General features: G+C 43.7%; 1 protein-coding gene across 7 annotated transcripts in view; it reads right to left on the minus strand.

Annotated features, from left to right (window-relative positions):
• Positions 1 to 22899, minus strand: part of LOC132378980 (tyrosine-protein phosphatase non-receptor type 13-like) — a 411889-nt gene that overhangs the window by 329542 nt on the left and 59448 nt on the right. For all 7 annotated transcript variants that reach the window (XR_009507250.1, XR_009507249.1, XR_009507251.1 and 4 more), the window contains exon 3: positions 9129 to 9289. Coding sequence is in view for 4 of the 7 variants with exons in the window: in XM_059946390.1 (XP_059802373.1) it covers positions 9129 to 9289 (161 nt within the window). In the remaining 3 variants the exon portion in view is untranslated. The remainder of the gene's footprint in view (positions 1 to 9128; positions 9290 to 22899) is intronic.

A 22899-nucleotide genomic window follows, 5' to 3' on the forward strand; every position in this document is an offset into this window, starting at 1 on the left:
GAGCCTGAATGCGCCAAACAGTTGCTCTCCTTGCCCGGCCTGGGGGATGCTAGACCTTCAGAGCTAATGGACCACGTGCTGTCTCTCCTGGAAAATCACTAAATTCTATTTTTAATGAATTCTTTTTGCAGCAAATGCCTGAGCAAGTTCATATAGCCCTTGCTAATTCACCTGTGAATAACTATAGGGAGCTTGGTAAATGGCCGATAGGCTACACACAACCAAGCAGAGGTGCTTCATTCCTCCTCCTTTCTCTGTCTCAATAAGCCCGATCAACAGGGCCTCCAACACTGCAAAAGAGACAATGCCAGAACTGTGCTTTTACCACAAACTCTAGGAAATGCCAACTGCCTTGCAGCTTCGACAGTGCCAGCACATCAAAACGTCAAAGATCTGTGAACACCGCGGGTTTCAGCTCCTAGGGTCGTCGACTGTTCATTGCAGACTCCCTTTAAGGACGATACTTTTTGTGTGACATAGGAGCTCAAGTGAGTATGCTGCCAGCATCACCCATTCATCAGAAGGCAAAGAGTGACACAACCTCTCTGGAGGCCACAAATGACAGCAGGATCCAGACTTAAGGGACACGATGCTCTGTTTCGGTGAGCAATGCTACACACGGGACCTCGACCTGGCTAAAGTGGCTAGAGCTCTGCTCAGCGCAGATTTCCTGTGTGCATAAGAACTGTTGGATGATTTTAAGAACTGCTGGCTTGTGGATGTCAAGGACTTTGGGTTGTTACCATGCTCTGCCACTAAGTTTCCTACAATGACCCTGTCAAGCACATGCGCCACTATATGCCACTATACTGTACTGCTGGACGAATTCTCAAATCTCACTAAGCCCACATTCTCATCTATAGTCACAAAACATGGAGGTGAGCACATTTCCACAACTGGTCCACTGGTCCATGCCCCTGTACATAGAGTGGACCCAGAAAAGCTGGCAACCGTGAAGGCTGAGCTTGACAATGTGGAAAGGTTTGGCATTGTATGCATGGTCCTTACATGGTCCCCAAGTCCAATGGCGGTTGCCACCATTGTACTGATTGCCGATGCATTAACAAGGTCACCACCCCACCCCATCTCACCCTCCCCTCAATTGTTACCTAGTCCCACACCTCCAAAACTTTTCAGCTCTTGTAGCCGGAAAGTTAATTTTTTCCAAAGTTGATTTAGTTAGGGGCTACCATCAGGTATGGTTGTGATAATGTCATTTGGCCTCAGTGTTTCTTCACATGCCGTGTAGGCTGACTTTCCAATGTCTGATGGACTCTGTATTAAAAGATTTAGATTTTCTTTTTGTTTACCTGGATGACATACTTGTCGGCAGTGCTTCCAAACCTGAACACGTATCACATCTCCCACACGTTGAACACTAAAGCTAATACAGGTTGATTAGTAATCCTGCTAAAAACCAGTTTGGGTTGTCAACCATTGACTTTCTCAGCCATTGCATCCCACCCATCAGAAGTCACCGCTATTATGGATTTCCCATCACTTCGCACTACTAAAAGAGTACAGGAGTTCTCTATCGCTGCTTCATTCCTGTTCCCCCGTATAGTGTCTTTAAAAGCAATGCCCCTAATTGTGTGCTAAACTGGTCAACAGACGTGACCAAAGCATTTGATGACTCTAAACAAGCTCTTTCCAACACGGCCCTACTGGTGCACCCACTCCCCAATACGCCTATGGCTATTACCACTGACACTTCAGACCGTGCTGTGAGTGCAGTTCACAACTGATATACAACATATCCAGGGGAAAGATAATGGTGTGGCTGATTGCCTCTCAGGCCAGCCATTGAGGTCACACATATTGGGGTTGACCATTCTGGCATGGCAGCCAACCAAGCTACTGACCAGAGGTCCAGGCTTACCAAACAGCAGTCATGGGCCTGCAGTTAGCCGGCAATGAGCTCAACCGGTTGTGCTCATTCCTTTGTGCCCACAAACTGAGAGCATATTGTTTTTAACTCCATTCATGGTCTCTTGCATCAGAGCCAGAAGGCCTCGCAAAAATTGGTTTGATTAAAGATTGTGTGGACTTAGAAAGGAGGCGCATGATTGGGCTGCAGCCTGCGTGGTGTGACAGCAGGAGAAAAATTAATTGTCATGTTCAGATACCAATGGTACCTTTGAGGTCCCTGAGCAATGGTTTGACCATGTCAATGTGGAGCTGGTTGGTCCTCTTCCCCCATTCCGTGCTTTTACACACCTCTTTACCATGGTGGACAGCACAACCAGGTGGTCAGAGGTCATTCCTCTAGCATCGACGATGGCCACAGATGTGGCTCAGTCATTCATCAGCACCTGGGTGATCGGTTTGGTGCCTCATCTGACATTTCCTCTGACTGCAATCCCCAGTTCACATCAGACCTAGGGGCTGTGATGGCCCACAACCTCGGCATTAGGCTACACCATACTACGGCGCGTCACTCCCAATCCAATGGCCCAAGCAAGTGGTTTCACTGCTCCTTAAAGGCTGTTCTGAGGACTTCCCTGATGGATGAGGATTGACGTGATCGTCTCCTCTGGGTCCTGCTCTGAACAGCTCCAAAAAAGGACCTGCAGTCATCCAGCGCTGAGCTGGTATACAGGCAACTGTTACGAGTGCCAGGTGACTTTATTTCTGACACCACGTCTGCCTGGTCGGCCTCTCAGCAGCATACCGCCCTTCTCAGTAAACTCAATTCCTTTGCACCTATTCCTCTTTCCCATCATGGCGAACAGCATTCCTGAGTTCCTGTTGACCTATGGTCTCCCTCTTTCATTTTTGTCTGCCGTGATACACACCAACAACTTCTGGAGCCCCTTTATGATGGCCCGTTCCACGTTTTGGAATGGAAAGAGAAGACTTTTATCACAGCCAGGAGTGGTAAACCTGAATGTATTTCGGTAGATTGCCTTAAACTGGCCCACCAAGATTTGGAGGATTCTGCTACGGTGGTCCTGGAGTCACAGCATGACCGTAAGTGTGTCAACACACCACTGGATAAGCCAGAGGCACCTGCTGTTCCTCCATCCATGGAACACAGGACCCTACCTGGGTGGCTCATTCAAGCTCCAGGCAGGCTCAAAATGCCCCTTTAGATGAATCCTGGGGAGGCCTGTGTCGGGCAATGCAATGGGTGGAAACATACAGGTACATAATTCACAACCACCAACATTGAGTTGGGGTTCACCTTCAGATGCTCTAATTACATGATGAGAAAATGGCATGAGGTTTTTTTTTACCTCATTTTATGTTCTATGTTTGGTGAACAATGAAGGAGTTGTTACAGCTTCCCTTAAATGTAAAACGCCACTGCCATTTTATTTATGAAAACCTACACTATGATTATTTAAGCAGCACACACAAAATGCTGCAGAAACTCAGCAGGCCAGGCAGCATCTATGGAAAAAGTACAGTCGATATTTCAGGCCGAGACCCTTTTGTGTGTTTTGCTCGGATTTCCAGCATCTGTAGATTTTCTCTTGTTGTAACTATGATTAACATTGTGCCTCATTAGCGGAGTTCTACTGTGCGTTGAAGGGGAATGATTTGTTTTGTGGTGTCACTCGGTTGGTACTCCTATGTGTAACCTCTTGTTCCCATCCTCCTCATGGCGAGTCTGCTGTTCCTCCGCTCCCGAGTTGAGTCCTCATCCGAGCTCACCATGACAGTCTGCTATCTTCTGCTCCTGTGTTGAGCTGGTGCCAGCGACTACCATGACACAGACAGTCCGCCCATGAGTCCAATCCTGCGAGTTCTCATTGTGGCACTGTGTCATCAGTGCCTATGTGCGCCACGACCTCTGGCTACTCCCTCTCGCTCTGGAGAACAGTCTACAACTGTTTTGAGACACGCTGGGCCCAAACACCTCCTGGCATCTCTTTTACTGCCACAGAATCTCCTATCCGTCTCCAAACTATTGAGTCCTATCACTATCGCTCTCCCTGCTCAGCCCCAGAGCCTGTAACCCTGCCACTCACCTGGCTGCTGCTGCCATGCCCTGATAGGTCATCCGCCCTAGCAGTCTCCAATGGGGTATACTTTGTGTTGAGAGGAATGGCCTAACTAACTGCTTACTCACCTCCTGGTGCTCGCCCATCTACTATCCAAAGCCTGCATTCTGGGTGTAACCACCTCAGTAAATGTCTCTCTGTGAGGTGGTCAACCCCCACCCCAGCTGATCCAGAGTACATCCAGCTCCAGCTCCAGTTCTTTGATCTTGTCAGCCAGGAGCTTATTTATAAATATATGAGATATATAAGATGAGATTCGTAGGTGGCGACAGAGAGTTCAGTAGTCTTACTGCCTGATGGGTAGAAGATGTTTCTCATCCGAACCGTTCTTGCTCTAGTGCTACGTTAATCAAAAAGATTGTTGGACGGGTAGGAAAAATCATTGCCAAAAGTGAAGTCCCTGTATAAACAGCGCCCCTGATAAATTTCCCTTATGGGTGGAAGAGAGACCCCTCGAGATCCTCTTAGCAGTCTTTGCAATTCTTTGTTGGGACTTGTGGTCAGATACCTTGCAATTCCTGTACCAGACAGTGAAGCTGCTCGTCACGACAGCCTCAATGGTGCCCCTGGTAAAACTGGTTAAAATGTTGGGCAGGTGGGGGAACCTCACTCACCTCAGTCTCCTCAGGAAGTGGAGATGCTGCTATGCTTTCCTGACCAAAGAGTTTATATTAAGGGACCAGGTGAGATCGCCCATTATGTGCACTCCCAGAAACTTTGTGCTCCTAACTCTCTACACCAAGGAGCCATGTATGTGCGGCAAGGTGTGATTAGCCTGCACCTTCCTAATGTTCACAATCGTCTCTTTGGTCTTGTCCACGCTGAGACTCAATTTGTTGTGTTTCCACCATTCTGCCAACCTTTCTACCTCCTCTCTGTATGCAGTCTCGTCATCATTGTTGACGAGGCCAGTCACTGTTGTGTCGTCAGCAACTTGATTCAGTTTGAACTGGACCTAGCAATGCAGTCATGTCAACAGCATGAACAGCACCGGGCTGCTGCTGTAGCTCATTCACTTCAAGGTTTAAACTGCTGCATACTAAACGATATTCTTCTGCGCACCAATGTTGTAACACATGATTATTTCAGTTACTATCATCTTCCTGTCACCTGGAATCAGTCTGGCCATTCTCCTCTGATTCTCTCATTAACAAGGCATTTTCACCCACAGAACTGCCACTCATTGCATTTTTTTTTGTTTTACACCATTCTCTGTAAACGCGAAAGATTGTCGTGCATAAAAACTCCAGCAGATCAACAGTTTCTGAGATATTCAAACCACCCTATCTGGCACCAGCAATCATTCCAAGGTCAAAGTCACGTAGATCACATTTTTCCCTATTCTGACGTTCGGTCTGAAGGACAACTGAACCTCTTGACAAATCTGCATGCTCTTATGCGTTGAGTTGCTGCCACGATTGACTGATTAGGTATCTGCATTAATGAGCAGCTGTACAGGTATACCTAATAAAGTGGCCACTGAGTGCAATTCCCCTTTTTGTCCCGTTCAAAATACAAATGTCTCCATCCCTCTGGAGCTAGCACTGTATTCGTTCTCCTTGAGTGACTAGCAATCCCACATACGTGGGGGTATTCAATAAGAAATAGGAGCTCTTCACTTTGAGCTTTAAGATAATTGTACCATATTAAAACTGAAAGGGTCATTTTAACCTTGAGCATTAGTGCAAGCACGAAGAGATTTTATATTCTTCTCAACACTTATTTGCCTTGGAATCAATGGTAGAAAACATAACAGGCTGGTACAACACCATCACTAAGTTTACACCGTCACAAGTCAAAATCTTATCAAGTTGGATCCATAATTTAGCCAAAGTCAGATTTATTGTCATATGCATAAATAAGTGTGCAATGAAAATCTTACTTGCCGCAGCATCCTTACCACAACGTTCATAAGAACAATTAAATATAATTATTTAAGAATGAAAGAATTAACAAGCTTCCCTGTTGAAGTGACTATTATCTGCACACTTCAGTTATTTTCAGGATGAGATCCTCTCATTTTTTTTAAGAATTGTAGAAAGTAACCTAAAAGGAAATTCTGATGATGATATAAATCACAGGAGAACTCCTGAGTCAAGATTCTCTTCCAGTGCTATTCACAGTGGGAAATTTATTCGAAGCAGGAAAAGGAAACTATATAAAAAGATACGTTGGAAAGAAATGCACAAAATCAGTGTAAAGCTCCTGAGTAAAATCAACCTACATTACAGAGCCTTTTCAGTGTAATGAAATATACTGACGCCATCCAAAAAATTTGGTGTAGGAAAAGATTTAGTTGTAATGGATATCATAAAGGGAGGTTGAAAGATGGAAAGATTCAGGAAGAGAACTTGAAGTGGAGCCCAGAAAGCTTATGTGATCCTCTGCTTTAAGGAGTTCATATGAAATGAGGTTATCAGCTACTTCAATAGAATTTCAACAAAATAAATAGGTTTGCATTCCAACTGGAGTACAAAATAACCGCAAAGAGTAATATCCTGCACAATATAATTTAGTTCTGTATGGTAATCAATCTCACATCCTGTTTAAAATTCCCATGATAACATAAAATATACACACACACCGAAGGACAGTTTTATCTCTTGGGTTGCAGATTAATGCCATTTGCTGCCAGTTGTGTTCATGATCAATTTATAACATGACTGGGCTTTGACAGTAAGTGCAAAAGTGCAACTTATTCCAAAGTGTTGTCAGGGAATTGCACCTTTACTATGACAGAGAGAGAGCAGGCTTCAGTCAGACTGAGATCAGATCAGGGCAGCTGAATCAATGCCTGCGATTCAGACTGAAGCAAGCAGTGCATAGGAACATGATTCAGGCTCCCGAGCACCTTCCCTGACTCAGCTTCACTTGGCCAATTTGTATCTTAAATCCGGAAACATCAAAAATAAATGCCAAAGCAGAGTACTGGCAGGCGAGAAGCATAAGCTGGAGGGGTTGGGGGCAGCGGGTGTTTGGCAGTAACAGATTCCACAGACTTAGAGTGACTGGCAAACACTAGAAGGGGAAAGGCATCTCTCTGCCTGTAGGCTCCTGGAATGTGTGCCTGCAAGGACAATTGAAGCGAATCCAGTACTAATGTTCAGAAGGAACTTATATATATTTAATACAGGGAAAATGAAGAACAAAAAAGGGAGGAATTAAGTACACTTTAGATAGAGTCAGAGAGTCATAGGGCACAGAACCAGGACCTTCAACCCATCTTGTCTATGCTGACCATCAGTACCCATCTATAGCATGCAGCACTTGGTCCATAGCCTTCTACCACTTTGTGATTCAAATGCATGTCCAGATGACAATTAATATTTGTGAAGGTGTCTGCCTCCACCACTTTCTCAGGCAGTTTTATTTATTGAATTACTTCTTGGGATATGTCGTAGAGTATGCCCTTCCATTCCTTCGAGCCACACCTCCCAGCAACCCCTTGATTTAACCCTAACCTAATCAGGGACAATTTACAATGACCAATTAACCAATATGGCTTTGAACTGTGGGAGGAAACCAGAGCACCTGGAGGAAATCCACATGGTCACAGGAAGAACGTACGACCTCCTTACATACAGCGGCAGGAGTTGAACCCAGGTTGCTGGTACTGTCAAGCGTTGTGCTAACAAATGCACTACCTTCCCATCCCAAGAGCTCGCATAGATATGCTGGCCTCTTCCTGTGCTGTATGCTTCAGTTAAACAATGTAAGAACTGAATTATAATAACATGAGAACTGGATTGCCCTGCTACCTCCAGAAGGCTTTATGAGTGGGGCCAGGCCGAAGTGAACTAAACCTGGGTAGGTTCCCCATCCTCTGCCACCTCCATGACTGTGAAACAAACAAACAGAGGAAGCAAGCAAAATTTGTTCAGCCTTTTCAGAGTCATAAATTTCCTAGCTGGTGTACCATTCATGTAAGACATCCAGCCCACTGGTACAGTGTTTTAAGACAAGCCACTACCTGGGTAAGACAGTGATGCCATAATCCACATAGTAATATTACACTTTGGGTAGCAGAGTGCAGATACATCTCTACCAAAGGAGTTGTAAGGCGCTCCTTCTCTCCGCCAGCCTGCAGGTCACCCTCGGGTAAGGCGTAATACCTGCTTAACGCCCCTTCCTCCCGATCAAGGTCACTTGAAGCTATGGGAGCAGGTGGTGGATGGTCGTGTGACCAGTTGCCGCATATCACAAGTCTGGTTATGTGACCACTAAAGCCAGGCAGACAATCTCTGAAGAATATTGATTAGGGCTGGGGTCACTGCCCAGAAGAAGGCTATGGCAAGCCACTTCTGTAGAAAAAATTGCAAAGAACAATCAGGGTCATGGAGAACATGATCAGCCACCCCCATACTACACGGCGCAAAATAATGATGATGAATATTACACTTGGGTGATATTGCAGCAATATATTCCAGCAGGGTGAATTAACATGGAGGTTAAGGGGAGGTTAATTTGCTTCATCTGTGTAATGCGTATGGTCTGAATATTGTTGCATATTGAAGCCTACTGAGACATTACTTTTTTACCTATTTCTTTAATTTGTATAAATTAAGTTTAATTCAGTCTATTCACTCTCCGTTCCACCCATTGCATTTTCCCACATGCTCTGCATCGTAGACTAACTTGCTTCTCTCTCTCTCTCTCCCTCTTAGTTCTGTTGAAGAGTCCCAGACCTTGAAATCTAACCATTTCTCTTTTCACCTGCTGGGAACATTGTCCCCAACATTTTCCATCTACAGTTCAGATTTCTAACATCTCCTATTTTCCATAAGTACATGGACGGGAACAATACAGAGGTACAGCAGCAGGTCCACTAGGCAGAATAACAGTTCAACATGGACTAGGGAGGCTGAACGGCATGGTTCTGTGCTGTAGTGCTCTATATTCTGGCTTCATCAGCTAGTTTCCCCTTGCCCTGTATAAGAAAACACAAAGCTCCGTGGTGGGCTGGACCAACACTGGATTTTTCATGATGTTACATGATGTGCTGAGGTCCTCCAGCACGTCATTTGGTGCTTCTGAATCTCTCAGCCCTGCAAAGACAATTCCTGGGAGCACGTGCACCAAACTCTCTGGGGAGTCTGAGACAAATAGCGATTTGCCGCTTACCTTTTCTATAGCAAGCTGTGAGCTCAAGCATCTCCCCTGGAGTATTTCTGGGGCAGTAAAGATGCAGACGTCCCCACCTGAGGCATTACTTCTGAACGACAATTCACCACTTGTTGAGAGTAACACTGACCAGGGGCAGATAATGTAACTGAAGGGAGCATCTGTAAAGTAAGGTGAAAAATGAAGTCAGTGATTAAATCTCTTCCAATAAATCAATAGAACAATACAACACAGGAACAGGTCATCCAGCCAACAAAGTTGTGCTGATTTAATTAAACTACTAATTAATAACCTATCTAAACTAGTCCTTCCATTCTCTGCACATTCATGTGCCCAAGAGCCTCTTAAATACCTCTACTGTTTTACCTCTAACAGCACCCCGAGCAGTGCATTCTGGGCAGTACAGCACTCTCTGTGTTAAAACTTGGTCTGCAAAATGTACGATCATTAGTCGGCAAAGCTGATCAACAATTGCCTCTGTCTTGCATCCTGGGACTGTAAATTTAGCCAAGGAAATGGAATGAGATGTTAATGATCCTGATTACTACCGCAACATTAAAATGGGCAACAATTGGCTACCCTGGTCAACTGTGGCTAACAAGCTAAGAAGTTCAAATCTGTTCAAATGCTAGCTGCTGCATTTAGGGGCAATGTTATTACTGCCTACTTAGGTCGTTAGCAGCTGATATAGCTAGTTATTATCTGAGATAAAATAGTAATATTTAGACTCATGAGAAAATCTCCGAAAGTTTGGTTACTAAATGGGATAGTTGAAAACAAAAGGAATAGGAGCAGGAGTTCACCATCTCACCCATTGAGCCTGTTCCACCATTCATGGCTGATCTGACTGTGGACTCAGCTCCACCTACCTGCCTTTTCCCCATAACCCTTAATTCCCCTACAATGAAAAAATCAAACTGTCTTAAACATATTTAATGATGTAGCCTCTACTGCTTCCCTAGGCAGAGAATTCCAAAGATTCACTATTCTCCTCAGCTCCATTCTAAATCTATTTCCCCCAAAACTTGAGGCTATGTCCCCTAGTTCTAGTCTCACTTACCTGTGGAAATAACTTTCCTGTCTCTCTCTTAGCTAACCCTTTCATAACTTTATATTTTACTATAAAATCCCCTCTCTGTACCAATGAGTATTGTCCCAGGTAACACACACAAAATGCTGGTGGAACACAGCAGGCCAGGCAGCATCTATAGGAAGAAGCACTGTCGACGTTTTGGGCCAAGACCCTTCATCAGGACTAACTGAAAGGAAAGATAGTAAGAGATTTGAAAGTAGGAGGGGGAGGGGAAAATGCGAAATGATAGGAGAAGACCGGAGGGGGTGGTGTGAAGCTGAGATCTGAAAAGGTGATTGGCAAAAGGGATACAGAGCTGGAGAGGGAAAGGATCAAGGGATGGGAGGCCTAGGGAGAAAGAAAGGGGAAGGGAGCACCAGAGGGAGATGGAGAACAGGCATGGAGTGATGGGCAGAAAGAGAGGAAAAAAACGGACGGGGAAAAAAAACTAAATATATCAGGGATGGGGTAAAAAGGAGAGGAGGGGCACTAACGGAAGTTAGAGAAGTCAATGTTCATGCCATTAGGTTGGAGGCTACCTAGCCGGTATATAAGGTGTTGTTCCTCCAACCTGAGTGTGGCTTCACCTTGACAGTAGAGGAGGCCATGAATGGGAATGACATATCAGAATGGGAATGGGACGTGGAATTAAAACGTGTGGCCACTGGGAGATCCTGCTTTCTCTGGCGGACAGAGCATAGGTGTTCAGCGAAACGGTCTCCCAGTCTGCGTTGGGTCACACCAATATATAAAAGGCCACACCGGGAGCACCGGGTGCAGTATACCACACTTTTTTCTCTCTTTCTGCCCATCACTCTGCCTGGTGCTCCCCTCCCCCTTTCTTTCTCCCTAGGCCTCCTGTCCCATGATCCTCTCCCTTCTCCAGCTCTGTATCCCTTTTGTCAATCACTTTTCTGGCTCTCAGCTTCACCCCACCCCCTCCGGTCTTCTCCTATCAATTCGTATTTTCCCCTCCCCCCCCCCCCCCCCCACTTTCAAATCTCTTACCATCTTTTCTTTCAATTAGTCCTGACAAAGGGTCTCGGCCCGAAATGTCAACAGTGCTTCTCCCTATAGATGATACCTGGCCTGCTGCGTTCCACCAGCATTTTGTGTGTGTTGCTTAAATTTCCAGCATCTGCAGATTTCCTCGTGATTGTCCCAGGTATAGACCAAACTGGTGAAACTCCTCTGCACTACCTCCAAATCCAGCATGTATTTCCTCAAGTAAAGAAATTTGATTCAGCCTAGTGGCTAGTTTGGTGCAGGGATTCTGCTGAGAGCTCAGGATCCCAAATGCCCGATAAGAAACAGAAGCAATTTAGCATCTCAAGCCTTCTCCGTCATTCAGTCAGATTGTGGCCAATCTTCTACCTAACACTACTTACCCTATGCTGTCCCCATATCCCTTGATTCTTTCAATAAGAATTTATCTCCAGGGCAATGATGAAGTTGTGCAGCCGAGGCCAATGAGAGCAGGTGAACGTAACAGGCCATTAAATCAGTAACTGTGGTTCTCAAGTGTGGGTCCACATCAAAAGGGTATGAGGGTGGTCCTGATGTTAGGCATGTAATGCCTGGATGGCAAGTATCTGATTGTAAGGGCATGCAGATTAAGGAAAGAGCTGGGCATTGAAAACAATGGTATGGACATTTACTTTTCAGAGGGTGATGAATCTCAAGAATTCCATACTCCAAAGGTTACATCACTGGGAGTATTTAAGATGGAGGCAGGTACATTATAGAAAGATCATGGATTTGAGGGCAATGGGGAATGGGTACAGAAGAGGCATGGGGTAAATTTGCCACCATCGTATTGACTGGCATAGCAGGTTTGAGAGGTTGGTGGCCTGTTCCTGCTCCCATTTCCTGCATTCGTAGGTGGGACAGGTCGGGAAGTTATTCAGATTATGGTGCAGTCCATCCGCTGCTTATGCTTCACCCCCTTCTGAGATTTAAAGTGCTCCTTTCTGAAATTGTATTTTGCAAGCAGATGCAATTCTCAGCTTACCAGCATTCCTGACTCTCTCCTGACTTTCTGGTGGAGTGCCTCTTTGTCTTGGAAAAGTTACAGAGCAGGGCAGTGAGTTCATAGAATCACAGAACCATACAGGACAGAAATAGGCCCTTACAGAACAGCTTGTCCATGCTGACGATGATACCTATCATAGCTGTCATGGTTGAATAGCCAGTAATATGACCAAGCTGCAAGGTCTCATCCTCTGTCCATCTCCTTCCACAGCTACATCCAGCAGCTCTCTTTTTGACCATGTTCCAGTACCTGTAGCCTCTTGTGTCTCTTTGCAAGAATGTACCAAAAGGAAGCAAGAGGACCATCTACAGGAGGCAATACCTGAAGAAGGTAACATCAAAGTTTCCAACCATCCAGACCATGCCATCATCCAAGCAGGAGGCACTGAAGCCTAAATTCCACACCAACAGCAAATTCCCCTCAATCATCCAGTTCTTGAACTAACTTGAACAATCCTAATGAATACCTCAATATGGTACCACCACAGTCAAGGACAGCTTCAATCTCTCCATAATAAGACTGTTGAATGGTCAAGGTAGGATCTTGACCTCACAATCTACTTCATTTTGGCCTCATTCACCTTACTGGCTGCCTGTACTGCACTTTCTCTCTGACTGCGACACTTTATTCAGTATTCTTCTATTGGTTCTCCTTGTACCGTCTCAATGTACTGATGTGATGAAATAATCTCTATGGATGACATGCAAAGAAGTTTTCCATTGCACCTCAGTAAGTATAACAATAATATACTAAACTTACCAAGGCTATGACAACTTTGACCACATTGGATATTTTATTTATTTCCAGTTGTGTTTTCTCTTGTAAAAGCTGGATATGTTTCTTTTGAATCCTGCTTTTCTGATGCAATGTGCCTGTCATGCTGCAGAAAGCATTTTTTGCTGTGCATACATGTACTTGTGCATATGACAATAGACCTGACATCAACTTGAGCAGGTGTTCAGCATCTGTTCAGATATCCAGTCACTGAGTGAAGTGATTTGCACTGACCAGACTGTGTGATCATCATAAAAAGCAGGCAACATGGAATTAGCATGCTGCCAGCACCTCACTCACTGCCCATGTGTATATTAATCAAGATTCTGTGCCTCCTTTTGGACGCTGTTGAATTTACCACTTTGTATTTTTTTGTTCCTAACTCCAGTTCCACTAGGGGCTGAACAATTCCAATGGTCTATGCTCAAAGTTCAACATTCATGTTCAAAGCAAATTTATTATCAAAGTACATGCATGTCACCATAGACAGTACTGCCCTGAGGTTCATTTGATTGCAGGCATTCACAATAGATATAACAAAACATAATAGAATCAATGAAAATCTACACAAAAACAATGACAAACAGCCAATGTGCAAAGGACAACAAATTGTGCAAATACAAAAATAAAAACAAAATAATAATAATTAAGCAAGAAATAATATTGAGAACATGAATTGTAGAATCCTTGAAACGGAGTCCAAAGGTTGTGTCATCAGTTCAGTGATGGGTTGAGTGAAGTTATTCACTCTAGTACAAGAGTCTGATGGTTGAGGAGTGATAACTGCCGCTAAACCTGGTGGTGTGAGTCCTGAGGCTCCTCTACCTCCTTCCTGATGGCCTGGATGGTGGGGGTCTTTGAAGATGGATGCTGCTTTCCTGCAACAATGCTCCTTGTGTTCAATGGTAGGGAAGGCTTTACTGAGTGGTCAATGGCTGCACCTGCTACTTTTTGTAGGCTTTTTATTTACACCAATCAAGAAACCACCAATCAAATCTCTTGCATGATCCATTAGAGTCCCCTTTCTTTTTTCAGAAATTATTATTTTGGCTTAACTGCACAGCCATGTGAAGTCACTCATGGATCCAGTGAAAAAGCAAAGACTTAGAAAATGTCATCCTTTTGCTGCCTCTCTGAAGAATTTATTTGGTTGTATGAAATTGCTGTCAGTATGACTAAGCAATTATTTGTGAGGTAGGACCCAGCCCCCTTGGGAAATGAATCATGGATAATGGATGACATTTATTCACAGGAGCTTGTTCCAGTTGTAGGGAGTGCCGGAAAGACTCACTGTAAAATCCAGATGTCTCACTCACCCCAATCTTAATGGGAAAGTACATAGGACTTCATCCAATGATACCATTCCTTCTCTTTTTTGTGTTGGCCTGCTCTTTATGTGAAGCATGTGCAGCTGGGAACGGGGAACGTACAACACTTCTCTTTGTCACTGTGACTGAGGGCTGCATCAGGGAGAACAGCAACTCCCCTGAACACCACAAGAACATGCGGAAGAGAGCTGGAGCTTCAGCACTATCACTCCTGTGCTCCAATCTGTCTGCCCTCCTCCAGCTTTCCAGAACAATGTTCAGTGACTCACCGTCCATTTCATTTGCATAATTCTGGTCATTTATTTCTAATCTGGCTGCATCAATGCCACAGCCAGTGAGGTAGGATATGGAGGCTTTGAAAAAGGTGCAGAAGAGGTTTACCAGGATGCTGTCTGAATTAAAGGGTATAAGCTAAAAGGAGAAGTTGGACTATTTTTATTTGGAGCATCAGAAGCTGAAGAAAGAACTGATAGAAGTTTATAAAATGATGAGGGGCATAGATGGTGTAGGCAGTCAAAGTCTTTTTTTAAATTTAGAGATACAGCACAGTAATGGGCCGATCCAGCTCAATAAGCCTGTGTTGCCCAATTACATCTATGAGATCAACTAATCTACTAACCTGTACGTATTTGAAATGTGGGAGGAAAATGGAGCACCAAGCAGAAACCCTCACAGTCATGGGAGAACGTAGAAACTCCTTACAGTCAGCAGCAGAGTTGAACCCAAGTCCATGGCATTGTAATATCAGTATTCCATCTCCATGGCATTGGAATACCAGTATGCCAGGTCCATGGCATTGTAATACCAGGATGCCATGTCAAGTATGAGAAGATATACCTTCCTGGTGAGAAGGGAAATTTAAAAGAGCGATAGGCCTAGTTTACATAGACACTGGTAGGGTTGGGCTACCAGGGTTAGTGGTGGAAGCAGATACAATAGTTTAAGTGTGTTTAGCAGGCTGCTACATAGACTTGTGAATATACTGTACAGAGAATGGAGGTATGTGGATCATGCACAGTTTAATTCAGCATCATATTCGGCACAGACTTCATGACCAGAGGGTCTGTTCCTGTGCTGTTGTAGGTTTTCGCAACAAAATGAAGAGAGGCATTTTACGTTAAATGAAATTCGTAACACATTTTTATTGAACTCCAAAACCTACACATAAAAGCATGCTAAAAACTCTTAACCTAAAAAACGTCATCATGTCAGACCAGCCTCTTACAGTGAAACCTCAACACAAAGTCGTTGTGTGTGAAGTATGTACATTAGTCCCAATTATGTTACCCTATACAACCCCCCACCCCAACAGAATTCACTACAACTGGCATTGTGAGCCTGTCTAAAGCTTGGATGAGTCACTCAACTCAGGTCCTATGCTCCCTGAATGGAGGAACAGCACGTGCCTCTGGCTCATCCAGAGAAGTGTTGATACACTTATGGTCATTTTGTGATGCCAGGGCCATGGCAACGGAATACTCCAAATCTTACTGGGCTGGCTTAAGACAATCTACTTAAATACGTTCGCGTTTGCCCCTCTTATCTATGACAAAAGTCTTTTCTCCCTGTCCTGAAATGTGGAACAGGCCATCATAAGGAGCCTAAGGGGATGATGGTGTGCATCATGGTGGAAGAAAACAAATGAGGCAGCATGTTTGTCAACAGGAACCCAAGTGTGCTGAATGCCTTGTTGGGAGGTAGGAATAGGTGGAAAGGAATTGAAGTTGCTGAGGAGGGTGGAAAGCTGTTGAGTAGCTGCCCAGGGTGTTGTGGCGTCAGGAATTAAATCTCCTGGCACTCGTAATGGCTGCCCGTATACCAACTCTGCCACGGACGACTGCATGTCCTCTTTTGGAGCTGTTCTGAGCCCCAGCAGGACTCATAGGAGATGATCATGCCAAAACTCATCCATCAGGGAAGCCCTCAGAGTGGCAGTGAAAATGCTCACATAGGCCATTGGACTGTGGGTGATATTCTGTGTGTGAATAGCCTAACACCGAGGTTCTGGGCCATCGCAGACCACAAGTCTGAAATGAATTGGGGACTGACGATCAGAGGAAATATCAGATGGGGTGTCAAAACGAGCCCAGCTACTGATGAACACCTGAACCACATCTGTGGCCATCGTTGATGCTAGAGGGATGACCTCTGGCCACCTGGTATACGTCAAGAAGGTGCAAATAACTGTGAGAGGGGAAAGAGGACCAACCAGGTCCATACTGACATGGTCAAACCCTTGCTCAGGGACATCAAAAGGTGCCAATGGCGCCTGAACGTGACAGGTAATTTTTGCCCGCTGTCACTTCACACAGGCTGCAGCCCAATCATTGCCTCAAGATTCAGGGGAGAAGACTTAGGATGGAGATGAGGAGAAACTATTTTACCCAGAGAGTGGTGAATCTGTGGAATTCTCTGCCCATGGAAGCAGTTGAGGCTTCTTCACTAAATATATTTAAGAAACAGTTAGATAGGTTTTTACATAGTAAAAGAATTAAGGGTTATGGGGAAACGGCAAATAGATGGAGCTGAGTTTATGGACAGATAAGCCATGATCTTATTGAATGGCCGGGCAGGCTCGATGGGCTGGATGGCCTACTCCTGCTCCTATTTCTTATGTTCTTATGATCAGGCATTTGCTGCGTGAAGAGTTCTTTAAAAATAAAACAAGGCCGGTGATTTCCCAAGAGAGACAGCATATGGTCCATTTGCTCCAAAGGCCTAGCATCAATGAGGCCAGGCAAGGAGAGCAACTGTTATGTGTGCTGAGACTCCCAATAGTCCAAAAGTCTGTAAAAGGTGAGTTTTCAGTGATCGGTAGTTATCATGCTCAGGCAGCTGTTCAAGCAGACTCACCACCATGGACCAGCTGAGTGACGCTAGCACATCGTAGAATTTGGTGTCATTGGTAGTGTTTTCGCACAGAACGAACTGGGCCTCGGCTTGTACGAATCAGGCGATAGCATTTTGCTCCCAAAACTCCGATAGTTTCAAAGTGACTGCCTTGGCTGACATGTTCAATAACTCCAGAATCATCCTAGAGCATCAGGGTCACCAATGTAGGTTTTCGAAGTGAGGTGTTTTAAGTTTAATGAAATTCATAACAAACCTTTTTGAAATCCAAAGCCCACACATAAAAGCATGCTAAGAACTCTTCACATAAAAATTCATCATGTCAGACCAGCCTCTTAAAGCCAAACCCCAACTCAATGTCAGTGGTTATGAATTATGTATATTTCCACCAATTACGTTACCCCGTACTATATATTCTCAGAGTCCTCCAGCAAGTGCTGACAAAGAAATGACTTTAATTCTCCTTTTTGGTTTATATGACAACATAATCCAAAAACTGGCAACGTTAAACAAGTGGAAAATTTCACAGAAATACCTTGAGCATTTTTATTCTACTTGTCTCAAGCTGCCTTCAATTGTTTGTCTGAGAAGCATACAGAGTCCTCAGAAACAGTCAGAAAGCTGTAGCTCTGGCATTCTGCGGATCATGTTACAAGCTTGGAAAGGTGGCCAGGGTCACTTTACCCCTGATTGCATTCAGCTGGTGTGCAGCAACAGAAAGATTCCCTTTGATTGTTTATGGATGAATCAAAGAAACGGATAAAGAGCATAGAAAACTTAAAATGCCTTCAGAACAATTGTGATGCAGAAACTGAACAATAGGGTGCCTTGAATCCTTAAGGGAGTGAAGCCCCCATGCAAATTTGAATCCCTTGCAGACTGAAACAATGTTCTGTGACTTGTACAATAATGGTCCTAGGATGCATTTTGGCACAGATAAATGACCTTATTCTTTATTCTATGGCAGCTTGACCTGGATGTAATGGATGGTAATTTCACAAACACTATTGTACTGGTTGCAGACTTGCCACTCTCAAGCAACTAAGCACTTAGAATTATAGTAGCAGTAATTTTAAATATGATTCAGAGCTATGTTCCTGTGCTTCTACAGTTATAAAACTAGGCTGAAATGTTTGACCTTTGTTACTGGGCAATGATTAAATATAGTAATTGTGTGCGTAAATTCCTTCTATCTATTCAATATTCCAGTGTTTCTTCATGGAATGTTTAAGTGTTTTAGAAGTAAACAGGCATGGATACAATGGGCCAAATGGTCTCATTCACTGGCGGTAATTTTTATTCTGCTACTTAATGATATATCGATCCATTTTAATAGGAGACAAAACAGCTTTAACATAATAAACCTAGAGGAACTGATTTGACTGGTAGTCTACAGTCCATTCTAGGTATTGAATCGGTTCTGTTTTTACAGATGTCATGTGTCAATTTTTGTCCATAAGTGGGAAAACACCACACCTTCATAGAATTGTAATGATTGACATCTAAATCACAAAACTGATCAGAAAGAGCAATTATCAAAACCTGGAGGGGGTGGGGGCAGAAGTAAGGAGGGAGGGGGAGAGAAGAGAGAGAGAAGAGAGAGAGAGAGAGAGAGAGAGAGAGAGAGAGAGAGAGAGAGAGAGAGGGAAAGAGAGAGACTGACTAGTTCTGCCATTCGAAGGACTAAACATATGTACTTTCCGTGCGTCAGACTTGTGAATGTAATAACATTACTCAATCATATGAAGGCGATGCCCGTGAATTAGGCATTTTAAACCCGGATTCTGTCTATATAATCTCACTTTAGGGAAAGTCCCAAATGCATTCCTTCAGTGCAGATATTTCATCACCAGATTAGAACCCAACTTGTAACCTTCTAAAGAGAAACAAGGAAGCTACGATTCAGTAAACTGCTCCAAAGCATAGGCAGGGTTTGTCTTGGCTCTCCACTCCTCCTCCTCCTCATAGCTCAGCAAACTCTAACCTAAATAGCAACAGAAATGCAAGTGCTGGAAATATGAAGACAGAAAATGGGTTTGACTAAATGTCATCAGCTTGAAACACTAACCCTGCTTTTCTCACCACAGATGCTGGCTGAAATGTTGAGCATTTTCTGTTTTTATTCCTGAACACTGATATTGGGTGCACCAGTGAGATTCCAAATGACTTGTTGCCTGAAAAATACCCCGATTGACAAAAAGGATAAAACTATAACTTCAAACACCTTTGATTAATTTGCATGTGTTGAAAGTGAGAAGTTAACATCACATGCTTCAACCAATGTAATAAAGATCAACAGCTAGCCATTTATTAGCTCATGTAAATGCTTGAAATTGAATTCCAATTTCCTTCATTGAAAGTCCCACTTACTGAAATATACAATTCCCCTTCTCCCTCCCCTACACACCTGATAAAGTCACTGGCCAGTCTTTTTAGCAGAGTTGGAGCTTTCCTGGGGCTTCCCACAGACTAAGAGCAGCTTACTACTGGGGCATATATACTGCCATATCTATTTTTTATTTCTTTTTATTCTTCAGTGAAGATTTTTACTAAATTAGCTCATTAGAAGTTTGAAAAGATTTGGTTTGTCACCAAAGACACTGGCAAATTTCCACAGATGAACCATGGAGAGTATTCTGACTGGTTGCATCTCTCTCTGTTATGGAGGCCCCAATGCATGGGATTGAAAGAGGCTGCAGAAGGTTGAATTCTCCATTAGATCCATCACAGGCACACCGATGCAGATATCTTCAAGGTCTGGTACTTCAAGAAGGTGGCATTCATCATAAGGACCCTCACCATCTGGGACATGCCCTCTTCTTGTTACTACCATCAGTAGGGAGGTAAAGGAGCCTGAAGACCTACACTCAATGTTTTAAGAACAGCTTCTTCCACTCCTGAATGTTTCATGAACATTGTTATATGTCTTGTGCACTATTTGTTTTTTTAATCTTAGAATAAATTGAAAGAGTGGCAGGAAACCAGAGCTCTCAGTGGAGACCATGCAGTCACAGGGTAAATTGCAAACTCCACACAGAAAGCACCCAGGTCACTGGGGCCATGAAGGAGCATCTTTGCTGTGCCACTGTCAATTAACCCTGCAGACGCAGTAGCTGGAATCTGGGTCCTTCTGATCTTCAGAGGAAACTCCTCCTCCTACTTAGCACAAAGCTCGCATCCCAACAGGATTGGTTAGAGCAAATTTGTGTAAACTGCTCTGCACCCAGTATTCCTACAATGAAAGGAAGAAGAGGAGGTACTGTTACATACACATTCCTCTTCATATAATAATGTTTCCATTGGAAACACCCAATTATAATCCAAGCATATTACACAAGAAGCAAGGACCATTTCCTGTGCAAAGAGTGAGGTAAAAGACAACCAAATAATTCCCTCAGAAACAGTCTAAAAGAGCTTTGTTCTGTGAATCAGATCTCTACAAAATGAAATTTCCTTAGAAAGAATGGGAATTTACATCTATTAAACATTCATAGAGATCTCAAAGGAGTTCCCAGTCAATAAGTACATTTGAGGTGTTGTCACTCTCAGCCACGTTCCCTTGGTGAGGCACTGAAGTATCATCCTGGCTTACACATCAAAGCCCAGCACTGAGTATGTGATTGAAGAGTGATAATTATGTCAAATTTATGCACAGAAACCATAAGGCTAAAACTCTGTCTGTACGCTAGACAAACATTCTCTAAGCAATCTCACCTTATCAATGTATCTAATATCTTTTCCTCCCTCTCACACACACACCTGCTTATGCTATAAGTATATGCAATACTTCCTGTACTTAATAAGGTGGCCACTGATTATATGTTCGTGGTCTGCTGCTATTGTAGACCATCCACTTTAAGGTTCAACGTGTTGTGCATTCAGAGATGCTCTTCTGCACACCACTGTTGTAACACATTTGAGTTACTCTCACATTCCTGTCAGCTTGAACTAGTCTGGCCATTTACAAAGGCAGTTTATGCCCACTACTGTTTTTCACAACATTCTCTGTAAACTTTAGAGAATGTTGTGGATGAAAATCCCAGTCGATCAGTAGTTCTGAGATACTCAAATCATGCTATCTGGCACCAACAGTCATTCCACAGTCGAAGTCACTTAGATTGCATTTCCTCCCCATTCTGATGTTTGGTCTGAAATATAACTGAACCTTCTGACCATGCCTGCATGCTTTAATGCATTGAGATGCTGCCACATGATTGGCTGATTAGAAATTTGCATGAACAAGCAGCTGTACAGGTGTATCTAATAGACTGGACTCTGAAAGTGTTTCTGGCTGCTCACCTTAACTGAAGCATGGTGATCAATATATTGGTACAGGTACAGGTATTGGTATTGGTTTATTATTGCCACATGCATGGAGATATGGTGAAGAACCTGTTTTGCACACCCTGTTCATAACTACATCATAACTACAGTGAAAAGAAAATCATAAAAGGGAATATAGTTTTGCTCAGTTTTAGTGCATGGACCACAATGAGATGTACTGAGAGATCACAAGTTTAAAGACTTAGGTTTTAGTGCAGGGGTTCCCAGCCCGGTGTCCCTGGAACCTTTGCTTAATGGTACTGTCCATATCATATGAAAGGTTGGGAAGCCTGTTTCAGTGAAGTAGAGGTCCATTCAAGGGTCTGATAACAGCAGGATAGGAGCTGTCACAAAGTATGGTGGTACATGCTCTCAAGCTTTTGCATTTCCTGTCTGGTGGGAGAGGGGGAGAGAGAGAAAATCACCAGAGTGGGTGGGGTCCTTGATTATGTTAGCTGTTTTCCCAAGGTAGCACAAAGTGGAGACAAGATCCTTAAAGAATTTGTTCTCTTGTGAGTGTTACAGGTTACAGACAGTATCATCGCCATGAAGTCCTTTGAAAGTAGAGGTGTTGGTGAGCTCTCCAGGAATGGAGATTTTGAAACGTGGCAGCTGTTTACTCCTGGAAAGCTCACCAACACCTCTACTTTCTGAGGAGGCTAAAGGGAGCTGGACTTTACACATCGATACATCATTCTCCAGATGCACAGTAGAGAGTACCTTAACATACTGTATCACTGCATGGTGCAGAAACAGCACTGCAACAGACAGAAAGGCTCTACAATGAGTAGTCAAAACTCTCCAATGCATCACCAGCACCAGCCTACCTGCCAACAAGGAAATCTATAGAGAAAGGTGCTGGAAAAGGGCCAGCAACATCATGAAGGATCTTAACTACCCTGCTCATGGACTGATTGTCTCACTCCCGTCAGGGAGGAGCCTACCTAATGTCCGCACCAGGATCACCAGACTCAAGATCAGTTACTTTCTCCGAGCATTAAGGCTGATCAACACTGCCATCTAATAACCCACTCCTCCACACCCACCACCACCACTACTTTATCATTTTGATCTTTCAATATAGTGCCGATAAAAAGTATTCACCCCCTTTGGTAGTTTTCATGTTTTATTATTTTACAACATTCAATCACCATGGATTTAATTTAAATGTTTTAACACTGGTCAACAGAAACAGACTCTTTCGTCTGAAAGTGAAAACAGATCTCTGCAAAGTAATCCAAATTAATTACAAATATAAAACACAAAATAATTGATTGCTGAAGTATTCACCCACTTCATGTCAGTATTTAGTAGATGCACCATTGACAGCAATTACAGCCTTGAGTCTGTGTGGATAGGTCTCCATCTGCTTTGCACATCTGGATATGTTTC

The sequence above is a fragment of the Hypanus sabinus genome, chromosome 21 (assembly GCF_030144855.1).
Source record: "Hypanus sabinus isolate sHypSab1 chromosome 21, sHypSab1.hap1, whole genome shotgun sequence".
Taxonomy (NCBI): domain Eukaryota; kingdom Metazoa; phylum Chordata; class Chondrichthyes; order Myliobatiformes; family Dasyatidae; genus Hypanus; species Hypanus sabinus.